The 11348-nt window shown below is 39.9% G+C and overlaps 1 protein-coding gene across 1 annotated transcript in view; it reads right to left on the bottom strand.

Moving 5' to 3' along the window:
• Nucleotides 1–849: 849 nt before the first annotated feature.
• The window catches only part of LOC308519331 (all-trans-retinol dehydrogenase [NAD(+)] ADH4-like), a gene marked incomplete at both ends in the record, with an annotated part of 20993 nt that continues 10494 nt past the window's right edge, over nt 850–11348 (bottom strand). The window contains 4 exons of the mRNA XM_081091305.1: nt 850–874; nt 4536–4674; nt 5131–5266; nt 9227–9487. Of these exons, the coding sequence (XP_080947431.1) occupies nt 850–874; nt 4536–4674; nt 5131–5266; nt 9227–9487 (561 nt within the window). The remainder of the gene's footprint in view (nt 875–4535; nt 4675–5130; nt 5267–9226; nt 9488–11348) is intronic.

Raw genomic sequence — 11348 nt, 5'->3', positions numbered from 1 at the left:
CCCTCTTGCAATATGGGATTCCTCGGCAGCTGTCAGAGAGGTGGTTTCAGCCCGATCCCTGCAGCCCAGGCTGAGGGACCCCACTGGCGCACAGATGGGCCTCTAGTGTTATAATAATTATCAAAGATGAAAAAAGCAATTATCTAGTAAAGATGGAAATTTGAGAGTTAGATGTGTTTTTACTTTTAAAAAATCTTCAACATCATGTTTTTTATTTGTATAGCTTCTAATATCCTACTACTTGTGATTATAATTCACAGAGGTAAAGTGGGGCTAATAAAAATAAATGAATAGATGTTAAAAAGGAAATTATTTAGCAGTTTATTAAAGAAGAGTAGCTCATAGTTTATTGGAACTCTGAAATTACATAACAGCATTACATATATGTGATATATACTTTAAAGATATATGTACCTTTTGAATATATATATATATATATATGATTTTTTTTCTAGTAAAATTTTTTATTATGGAAAATGTGCAACATATTCAAAAGTAGAGCAGTGTACTGAGACCCCGTATATGTATCACCCAACCTAAAATATTGTGAATGTGTAGCTAATCTAGTTTTCTTATTACCTCTTTATTCTTTATTACCATTTCTCCAGAACTAGTTTTAAACAATTTTATTAATAAACACATCAGTTATCATAGTTATTTAGCACAGGAACTATTACTGTATTTTACTACAAATGCTATAATCTTTATAGCTATTTGATGTTGAGATGTTAACTGTAAATATTTATTTAAATTCATGGTGATCTTTGGTTCATCATATCAGATTATAAATTAACCAGATTATCAGGTTCAGATTCAGGCAGATAGTCTTCCAAATTGTTCCTGGCTTCTTCAGAAGGTCAGGACTGTTCGAATACTGTTAATAATTATAATAAAAAAATCAGTACAACTTTTATGATAAATTTAACAAAAACTCACAAGTAATTTTTGTTTTATCCTTTTGGGATTTGATTTAATCTTCCTTTATAGACACACGATTTGGTAAGCCTGATTTCTTTTATCTTGTTATCCTCCTTTATTCCTGGCACTAATAAAACTTTATATATGATGCCAATAAGCTGGGAGAGAATTGGAGACCTCACTTGCCCTGGGTGAGGACTTGGCTGCCTCGTGGTGCTGTGAGAAGTAGAGCATGACATGTTGTAGTGACGTTTTTGTCTTGGAATAGCCCCTGCTCTTGGCTCTCCTGTAGCCGAGGGCAAATTGGGCATCAAAAGGAGGTGGTTGGTGTGTTGGGATGCTACTTTCTGAGAATCAAAATATTCCAATTCTTCTATTTCTTTTTTTTTAATTAAATCTTTATTGTTCAGATTATTACTTTTGTTCCTCTTCCCCCCCCCCCCATAACTCCCCTCCTCCCAGTTCCCGCCCCACCCTCCGCCCTCACTCTCCACCCACTGTCCTCATCCATAGGTGCACGATTTTTGTCCAGTCTCTTCCCGCATCTCCCACACCCCTTTCCCCCCCAAGAATAGTCAGTCCATTCCCTTTCTATGTCCCTGATTCTATTATAATCAACAGTTCATTCTGTTCATCAGATTATTTATTCACTTCATTCTTAGATTCACTTGTTGATAGATGCATATTTGTTGTTCATAATTTGTATCTTTACCTTTTTCTTCCTCTTCCTCTTCTTAAAGGATACCTTTCAGCATTTCATATAATGCTGGTTTGGTGGTGATGAACTCCTTTAGCTTTTCCTTATCTGTGAAGCTCTTTATCTGACCTTCAATTCTGAATGATAGCTTTGCTGGATAAAGTAATCTTGGTTGTAGGTTCTTGGTATTCATCACTTTGAATATTTCTTGCCACTCCCTTCTGGCCTGCAAAGTTTCTGTTGAGAAATCAGCTGACAGTCATATGGGTATTCCCATGTAGGTAACTGAGTTTCTTTCTCTTGCTGTTTTTAAGATTCTCTCTTTATCTTTTGCTCTTGGCATTTTAATGATGATGTGTCTTGGTGTGGTCCTCTTTGGATTCCTTTTGTTTGGGGTTCTCCGCGCTTCTTGGACCTGTAAGTCCATTTCTTTCACCAGGAGGGGGAAGTTTTCTGTCATTATTTCTTCAAATAGGTTTTCAATATCTTGCTCTCTCTCATCTTCTGGCACCCCTATAATTCTGATGTTGGTATGCTTGAAGCTGTCCCAGAGGCTCCTTACACTATCCTCGCATTTTTGGATTCTTTTTTCATCCCGCCCCTCCGGTTGGGTGTTTTTTGCATCCTCGCATTTCAAATCATTGATTTGATTCTTGCGCTCCTCTGGTCTGCTGTCGGGAGTCTGTATATTATCCTTTATTTCAGTCATTGTATGCTTAATTTCTAGTTGGTTCCCCAATATAAGATCGAGGGTCTCATTAGTTTTCTTGTAGATCTCATTAAGTTTATCGGCGGCTTCTAAACAGTTCTTGAGAGACCTTAAAAGTGTGGTTCTGAACTCTATATCTTCCATTGACAATTTTGTCCTGTTTCTTTGTCTCCGCATTTTGTTATGCTTTCTTGGTGCACCCCCTAGTGGTCTTTGTGCGCAGTCTTATAGTTAAATCTTGATTGTTGTAGCTAATTCCAGGGAGGGTTTGACCTCCAGGCCAAGTGGCTATCCCAATTCTTGAATAAGTCCTTCCATATGTACTAGTAAGATGGGGGGTAAGCCTTAAGGACAGAGATTTCCTTATCTTGGATCTTACTGCTGGAGCTGTGGGCTGCCATGCATAAATGCTTTCTTCCCTCGGGGCCTGGAAGAGCCACCTCCCTGTGGGGGGAGAGGCTCTGTGTCCTCTCCTCACCAGGAGTCGGGTCACTGCACCTTAACAGGACAATTGGTGTGTCCCATCTCCTCTCCCCCACTTCCTTGCTTCTATGCAGTTGGCATGCCAAGAGGGCCTGTCCTCCCTTGTGTTCCCTGTACCCATGTGGTAAGCACACGTGGGAGGGCCCATCCCCTGCCTGCTCTGCTGCCACCTTTCCATCTGTGTGGGCAGTCAGGTGGTCTTCTCAGTGGACAAGAGGGAGTAGGAGGCCTCATGTAGGTGTTTCCCGTAGGCCTCCATTCTACCCGTGATTACCAGGCCTGTTTGTAGAATACGGGAGACTTGACCAGTTATTACTAAAGCAATGCAACATTTTGCATTTGGCTGCCAGTTAGCATTGCTGGTTGGGTATATTCTATGACTTAGAACCCAGGGACAAAGGGGCAGTGATGGAGGAGTTATGAGCACCAGGTTCCAAGACCCCAAACCCAACCATTTCCTCATTTGAGGAGTACAGAGATTTAGACACTGTGCAAGATATTGGGAGGGTTTATACACTAAGTTACTTAGCATAGCTTAAAAATAATGTTTATCTCTCTTTTATTTTAAAAAAAATATATTTTTATTGACTTCAGAGAGGAAGGGAGAAGGAGAGAAAGATAGAAACATCAATGATGAGAGAGAACCATTAATTGGTTGCCTCCTACAGGCCCCATGCTGGGGATCGAGCCCGCAACCCGGGCATGTACCCTTGACTGGAATCAAACCTGGGACCCTTCACTCTGCAGGCCGACACTCTATCCACTGAGCCAAACCAGCCAGGGCATGTTTATCTCTTTTATTTTTATTGAATGTTGTAGCTAACATGTTTCAAATTAGGGAGTTCATGTCAGTCACTAGGGACATTTTCTTAGGTTTCTATCCTGTGAAGTATCCTGTGTCCTCACACCATGGACCTATTTTCTTCTTTTGTGACATTGCTTCTCTGTGTCAAACCCCTGCCAACTAACTCTAGGTCCCCCACCCCCCTTTTGTAATGTCTTCTCTTTTCTTTGCTCTTTTATTCTGCGTCTCCTCTGTTTCTGGTGTCCTGCCCTTTGTTGCTATTAATCAGGGCTATGCTTGATCATTTTAACAAAAATCACTGATCCCAGTCTTACCCACTCCCCAATGCTAGGGATCCCCCAGTTGGGACAGCTCTATAAATCGGCTCTCAGGGTTGATGGGAAGGGAGCACACTACAGCTAAAATTGTAGATGTCTCTTACAGGAGACCTCTGACAAAGCAAGAGGATGAGAGAGTTGGGACATCCTTTAAGTATCTGATACCTGCCACTCCCTGCTCACATCTCTGTGGTTTTCACCTGATCCTGATAAGGAAGGGCCTGCAGGGTGCACTCTGTCAAACATAGTGATTCCAGAGCCGGGCTATGTTGTACCAGAGGGACCTGATGTTACAGGACAGAAACCTCTCTCGTAGGGAGCAGCCCCAACTAAGTTAATGATTGTCTGTGAAAGAAAACATGTCAATTTATGCCACCCTCTATGTTGGAACAGTGTATGGCAGTGTACATTATGGAAACAGATAGGAAGGTAGGTGATGTTGGGGTTCCCCCCCCAAAATGGCCACTATTTCATCTTTTAAGCACTTCTAGTGTCTGATGATGTGAAAAATGTCAGGAAAGAAACTGATAAGATTTATACATCAAATAAAAATAGAGTCATCATAAAGGTTTTTCAAACCACTTACCCATCTGTTTGGTAATTTACCTTTTTCCTTGGTGCATTAGGTCAAATGCCTCATTGATTTTGTCAAAAGGCAGGGTATGGGTCACCAGTGCATCCAGGTTGAATTTCTTATTCTTGTAATCAGTAACCAGCTTTGGGATTGAATCTCTACCCTTGAAACCTATAATTTGGCCAAAAGTCCAAATAAAGAATCATTGTTGAATGATGAGCAAGTAGATTAATCATTGTTGAATGAATGAAATTATTTTGTCAGATTTGGCTCCTCCAAATAGATCAAACTCCCTCTCATATTTATTTTTTCTTTATTTTTATCTCTCTTAAATTTTTTATTCATAGGAAAAATTCAAGATTATTTATATTTCTGCATAAGAAATTATCTGTGTTTAGTCCAAGTTTGACTTTTGTTTCTCTCCGTTGGTTTATTTTAATGCAAATTGAACTTCTGTTTGCAAGTTGTAGTATTTCTACTATACAAACTGTTTACTTTCAAGTAATTATTAGAATAGCTTTCCTATAGTTTTTAGATGTATTTTAGGTACTCAGTATTTAAACAAATTATTTTCATTTCAATTTGAGTACTATTATGGAGAAAATGAACAGAAAAAGCATAACTGACCACCAAATGATGTTCCATTGATAGTACGGCCCATTATTATCTCTACTGGAGAAATAGTCAATCCTTTGTCACCAATGGCTACTCCAATGAGAGTACACGATCCCCAACCTATTGTTGTGCAGTCCAGGGCTGCTCTCTGGAAGGTCAAACAAAAAAGACCAGCTGAGTAAGTAGAAAGTGTGACTATGTACTGTGTTTCAGGGACAATTTATACACTCTGCATATGAAATAAAGGGAGTCAAGCACATGAGGTCATAGTGTTGTAGACCAACGCTTGAGGCTTTGCTTTGGATAGAACATTCAATAAAATTTTGAGCTTTTCCAAAAGGGATACTAGACCCAGCTTGCATGGCTCAGTGGTTGAGCATCGACTTATGAACCAGGAGGTCAGGGTTCGATTTCCAGTCAGGGCACATGCCCAGTTTGTAGGAGGCAGCTGATCAATGATTCTCTCTCTCATCATTGATGTTTTTATCTCTCTCTCCTGCTCCCTTCCTCTCTGAAATCAATACAAATACATTTAAAAAATAAAAAAGTATATTAGAAAGAAACAGAATATATTATTTCATCTTGTTCCACATCATAATTATACTGAATCTATGACATATATCATTGTATACTAAGAAAAATTCACCCCCATGAAATTAAGAATGGTCTATAGAAGATATTCTAAACTCAAATGAACATACTTTTGACTATTTACCAAGGGTGTATTGTAAAAAGTTTGCAATTTCGGGGGCATAGAATAAAAATCTTTAAAGTCACGAGATGAGGGTGATTATTCACTAGAGCCTGGGATGAGGCATATACTGTAAAGTTAGTGGATCTCTATGGAGGATAAATGAAAAGAAAAGCCATTTAAAATAGAGGGCAAAGCAGTTAAAATGATGCTGGCTGCTGCTCATGAAACATTTCATTTGCTTCCCTACATTTTCTAAAGCTCTCTGCAGGACTTATGTGACCAGTTCTGGCCAGTGGGCTTTGGGCAGAAGTGACGTGTCATTTCTTGGCCTAAACAGAAAAGCCAGTGTGCAACCTGCCAGGTGTCCCTTCTCCACTGTAACTACCAAGAGGACCTCATGTTGAGATTGTGAAGCCACAGATTTGAACTTCCTTGACGGGTGACTCACAACATGGAAAACAGTGGCTTGGAGGAGTTGCATTGATGTTTGCATGAGAGAAAGAGAGAACATTGTTACCTTAGCCTACTGCAAGTTTGGGATGAGGATAAAACTCCCAAGGACTGAAAATGTAAATGAAAAGTTTAAGAAAGACATAAACTGTGGCTGGCCATTCCGCTTAGATGCCCAATGGTAACTAGAGAAACATTTAAAATGTTTGGAGACTAGTATTGTAGAAGAGAAATGTAAACTTTGTGTCATATCCCATTGCCATAGTCAGGGGGCAACTTGATTCTGACCTGTTGGGGCAGTTCCAACAGGAAGTACAGTTCTTTTTCATCCCTGATTATTATATGAAAGAAGGAATTTGAAGAGCAGTAAATTCTCTCCATCTTCTCTCTCTCTGTGTGTCTTACTAGTGACAGAAGTTACAACCGTCTATAACCTTAAGAATATGTTTTGAAATTTTCATTTGATTATGTGCTTATTTATCGTTTTGAGAAATTGTAACATTTCTGAATATAAACTTTTCTCCTTTTTACAATTTTTATATGGTAAAACCATTTTTGTTTATATATGACATAGATTCATGTTGAGGGGAAAAGAATACTAGGTACTACTGGTCACCTTAAGGTAGCTGCTTACATGGATTTCTGTTTTTTAAAAAATGTTTTTCCTATTGCTTTTTCTACATTTCTGAAGTTTGCTCCAAGCAAAGAATTAACCTCTATAATGAACACTTAGTTCAATGGGCATTATATGCAAGTTCAGGGTTTTATTTAGTATCCTCTGATAACTTTTGATCAGAATTATTTTGAATTCTCAAAATCTTATAAATTGTCAATTATTGCAGCTTTCTAATTGTTCTGTTCAGTTCTGTTGGCTGCTTAAGAACATGGGAGGTCATTGAAATCTAGTTCATAGCCATTACTGAAATCTCTACAGCTCAGAAATTTAACTTGCCCCAGTTACAGAAACTTTTGGTGAAAGGATAGGTAGCTAGCTCATCTTTTTGCGATTAAATAAATGATATCTTTTAAAATTTGGGCTCTCTAGTGTAATTTTATTCCATAATTTAAAATGAATTTCTTGGTATAATCAGTTAATAAAAGAAACTGCCAAGTCTCACGACAGTGGTTCTCAGTTTGAGAAACTTGTAAAATACATTGGTACTTGGGTCCCCAACTCATGAGAATGTCTAAGGTGTGGTCATTTCACTGGTACTAACAAACAACAACGCCCCAGGCACTTATAAGGTAGCGAGTGTTGAGAATATCTGTACTCTGGAAATAAGGTAAAGAGGCAGAATTTCAATGTTTGTAAAAAGTTTGAGCTGTGGAAAGAGTAGGAATGAATGGGTGCGGCACATTGCAAACTGCAGGTGAGAAGGACAATGTGAAAAGCAGGGCCTGGCACAGAAGCACTGCAGGACAAGGAGCTGCTGATGAATGAGTTTTCAGGAAGAGCTAACATTTACCTCCCAGATCCTCTTTCAAACAGTTGTTACTACAATGGCACTATTCTGGGAGGGGCAGCTGCTCCTCTCAGCAGCTCTTGCTGGTCTCCACTCTTCTGGGGCACTCACCAGTCAGGTGAGCACCAGGGGGAAGAACCTGCAAAGCCAGCTCCTGGTGGAGGCATAGACTTTTATTATGAAACCTTCCCTAGAGGAGGGTGTTAGGGGCCAGGCTGAGTGAAGGTTTAACAAGATGCTGGGCTCTCTGGCAACTCAACTGGTCCATCTGTTGCCTGTGGGGGTGGCTCTGCCCACTCTAAAAAGAATAGACTAGACAGAGGTAGCTGCTCAGGCCCTGCAAGTCAGGGAGCTGACCTGAGAGGAGAGGAAACCTGAATGATACAAAATGGTACTGTTTGCGAAGAAAATATTTACTTTTAATTTTGCAGCATGTGTGTATTTAATATATTAAAAATTTCAATATGTACTTTGGACCTAATTTTGCAGCCCCTTTATGAGATCTAGCAGGCAGAATGGATTGTGTGTAGGTTGCTGGCCTTTCCCTGCTTTGCTTTTTGATGGGAGTGGGTACCTTGGGCTGTTAAGGTGACACCAGCCACATTCTCTTCCTCCTCCTTTAAGTCTGCCTTTCCTGCTCTCATTGTTTTGCTCACTCCTTGCAGGCACAAGTCCTTAAAAATTTTCACTTCTAAATTTTCTCTGAATTTCATGTGGAAGAATAAACAGGTAATAATAACATTAATATTAAGTAGTAATCTGTAATATTTATTAATAGATTAAATATCAATTATAACACACTACATAATATCCAATATATTATTAATAAACATTGATTATTATATAAAGATAATTTATGTATATACAAATATGTTAATATTGACTATAAAGTGAATAAATATATTAATATACTAGAGGCCCGGTGCATGAAAATTCATGCTGAGAGCCCAGCCTGCCCCCTCTCACAGTCTGGGAGCTCTCAGGGGTGGGAGGTGACCTGTCAATCAGGGGAAGGTGACGCCCCCATCAGACCTCTGCTGCTGCCCTGCCGGCAGCGCAAGCCTCGGCTGGTCCTGGTTACCTGCTCCTCAGGCTGGCCCTGGGTGGCGGGGGTGCTGAGGGGACTGGGGGACTCTGGAGGCAGGTGCATGGCGGGGCTGAGGGGACTGGTCGCCGCAATCTTGTGTCTGTGGGTACCACCATCTTTAAGGGCATGACATTCAATTAGCATGTTCCCTCCTTATTGGCTGTGGGCACTGCCATCTTTGAGGGTGGGGCAGTCAATTAGCATATTCCCTCCTTATTGGCTGTGGGCACTGCCATCTTTGAGGCTGGGGCAGTCAATTAGCATATTCCCTCCTTATTGGCTGTGGGCACCACCATCTTTGCGACGGTGTGAGGGTCAATTAGCATATTCCCACTTTATTAGATAGGATACATACTGTCAATGTTTATTAATGTTAATAAATATTACTATGTACCAATATAAAAACATACATACCATGGCTTCAGATCCACCTGCACAGTCAAATGCAAAATCCACACCCCCACCGGTCATTTCAATGATGACTTCCTGGACGGGTTTCTGTAGGTCTCTAGGATTGAGGCAGTCAGTGGCTCCAAGGGCTTTGGCCTTTGCAAATTTCTCACTGTTGATATCAACAGCTATGATTCTGGAAGCTCCTGCTACTTTACAACCGATTAAAGCAGAAAGGCCGACACCTCCCAGGCCAAAGATGGCACAAGTAGAACCTGGGGTAACCTGCAGGCAGGAAAATCATAAGCTAAAGCAGCTGGTCCCCCCTTTTTTAAAGGTACAGAGTGAGGTGGGGGCAGGAACATATAAAGGACTGCCTGTCATAAGACTAAGGGATTTAGCCACTTGGGGAAATTTACCAATGTAAAAATGAATGAATCACTGACTAAACTTGGAGAATCATTTGAGGGCCATTCAGATCATCAATTTATAAGGAAATCATTTCCTGTTTTCATTCCCAATTAGTGGTATCAGAACAAAATCTGAAAGCTCCCCCCCTATAAAGGGTTTATTGTTTTCCCTTTTTAAGTGGATCACAAGTACTTTGATGTCTGTATTTCTAGTAGGCCTTATTTGGTTGTGTTAACGTTACAGTTTTGATGACCACTGATATTGCTCTAAATGTGAGTTAACTCAGTCATCCCAATTATTAAATTATTTAAATGGAATGAGATCCAAATTTCCTTACATGGCATTGGAGGATTTTTATTATCTGACACCTGTTGCCTTCTGATTTCATCTCCATGATATTCTCAGTACTATGGCCACAACACACTGTCTCACTTTCTTTTCCTCATGTCTTAGTTCATGCTGTTCCTTCAGCTTGCTGTACTTTTCACCTTATTTCACCTTATATTTTTGGCCTGACTTAAATAACACTCTCCCCACAAAATATTTTTTGATTCTTTAATCAGAAGGTAATACCAACTGGAGTATGTTACTCTGTGGAGTGAGATAGTGGCAAAAAATCCCCCAAAGAACCTGCACAGAGAGATACTTACTATTACTATTTTCTCATGATGACGGGAAACTTTTAAAATTAAAGCATAAGCAAAAGGGAAAGAAGAAAACCTGCCTATGAGACGTATTGGGAACAAAATTACTAAGAGAAGTGGCATCTCTCACTTTATGCATGATATTGGGTCTGTATAGAATAGCCTTTGCTTTTCAGGGGAAATAAAAATATATTGGTAAATATTCAGAATAATGTTTTATATACATTCTGTACTATTTACTATAATATTGTGGCATATGTTTAGTTTATTTCCAAGTGTATTTCTCCAGAGACTGTGTTAAAAAGCTCACCTGTAAGTCTCATGGAGAGTAGAAAAGCATTTTTCCCATTGCACAATGTTGTACTAAGTAGTTGGATTCTCAGGCCAGCTCACAATAGTGCATAAATTGAATACACTGCACTGATTGTGTTATATAACCAGACCCCTGAGAGTAAAAGTGCTTTTGATTGCAGTACTGGGGCGGTCACTATAACATACCCTCTCCCCTTTTGATTTTCTATCTCCAGGCAACACTGTTACAGGACACTTTCATACTTCCAAAGACATCCATGAAATTTAATAATTTGTCTGTAAATGATACAAGCACATTAAAACAAATCAGGGTCTGGTCATGCTGTGGAAGATCCCCAATAATTACACAGAGCAGTTGCATCACTTTTTTCCCCAGAAGTAAATTAAGCCTTAGTAAGTGTCTTACTTTTTATCTAGAAATACTGACATTTCACGTCCCTTTATGTGGTCCTATGAGTTATTTTTCCTTCTTTGAGCACCTCCTGAGGTCGTTTAGCTGTTCCTCAACAGCAGGAAGAACATGTCATGGGAATTTAGATCAACTTTGACTACATTTAAAAGTAAACTGTAGCCCTGGCCTGCTTGGCTCAGTGGATAGAGTGTTGGCCTGCGGACTGAAGGGTCTCGGGTTCGATTCCAGCCAATAGCACATACAGTGGGGCCTTGACTTACGAGTGTCCCGACTAACGAGTTTTTCGAGATACGAGCCATCTCTCAGCCGATTTTTTGCTTTGAGTTGCGAGCTAAAATTCGGGTTATGAGCCAGCTTCAGATACCCC

The sequence above is a fragment of the Myotis nattereri genome (assembly GCF_964212035.1).
Source record: "Myotis nattereri genome assembly, chromosome: 1".
In the NCBI taxonomy this organism is placed as follows: Eukaryota; Metazoa; Chordata; class Mammalia; order Chiroptera; family Vespertilionidae; genus Myotis; species Myotis nattereri.
Note: the sequence above shows the minus strand (reverse complement) of the source record. Positions and strands in the feature narration are given on the sequence as shown.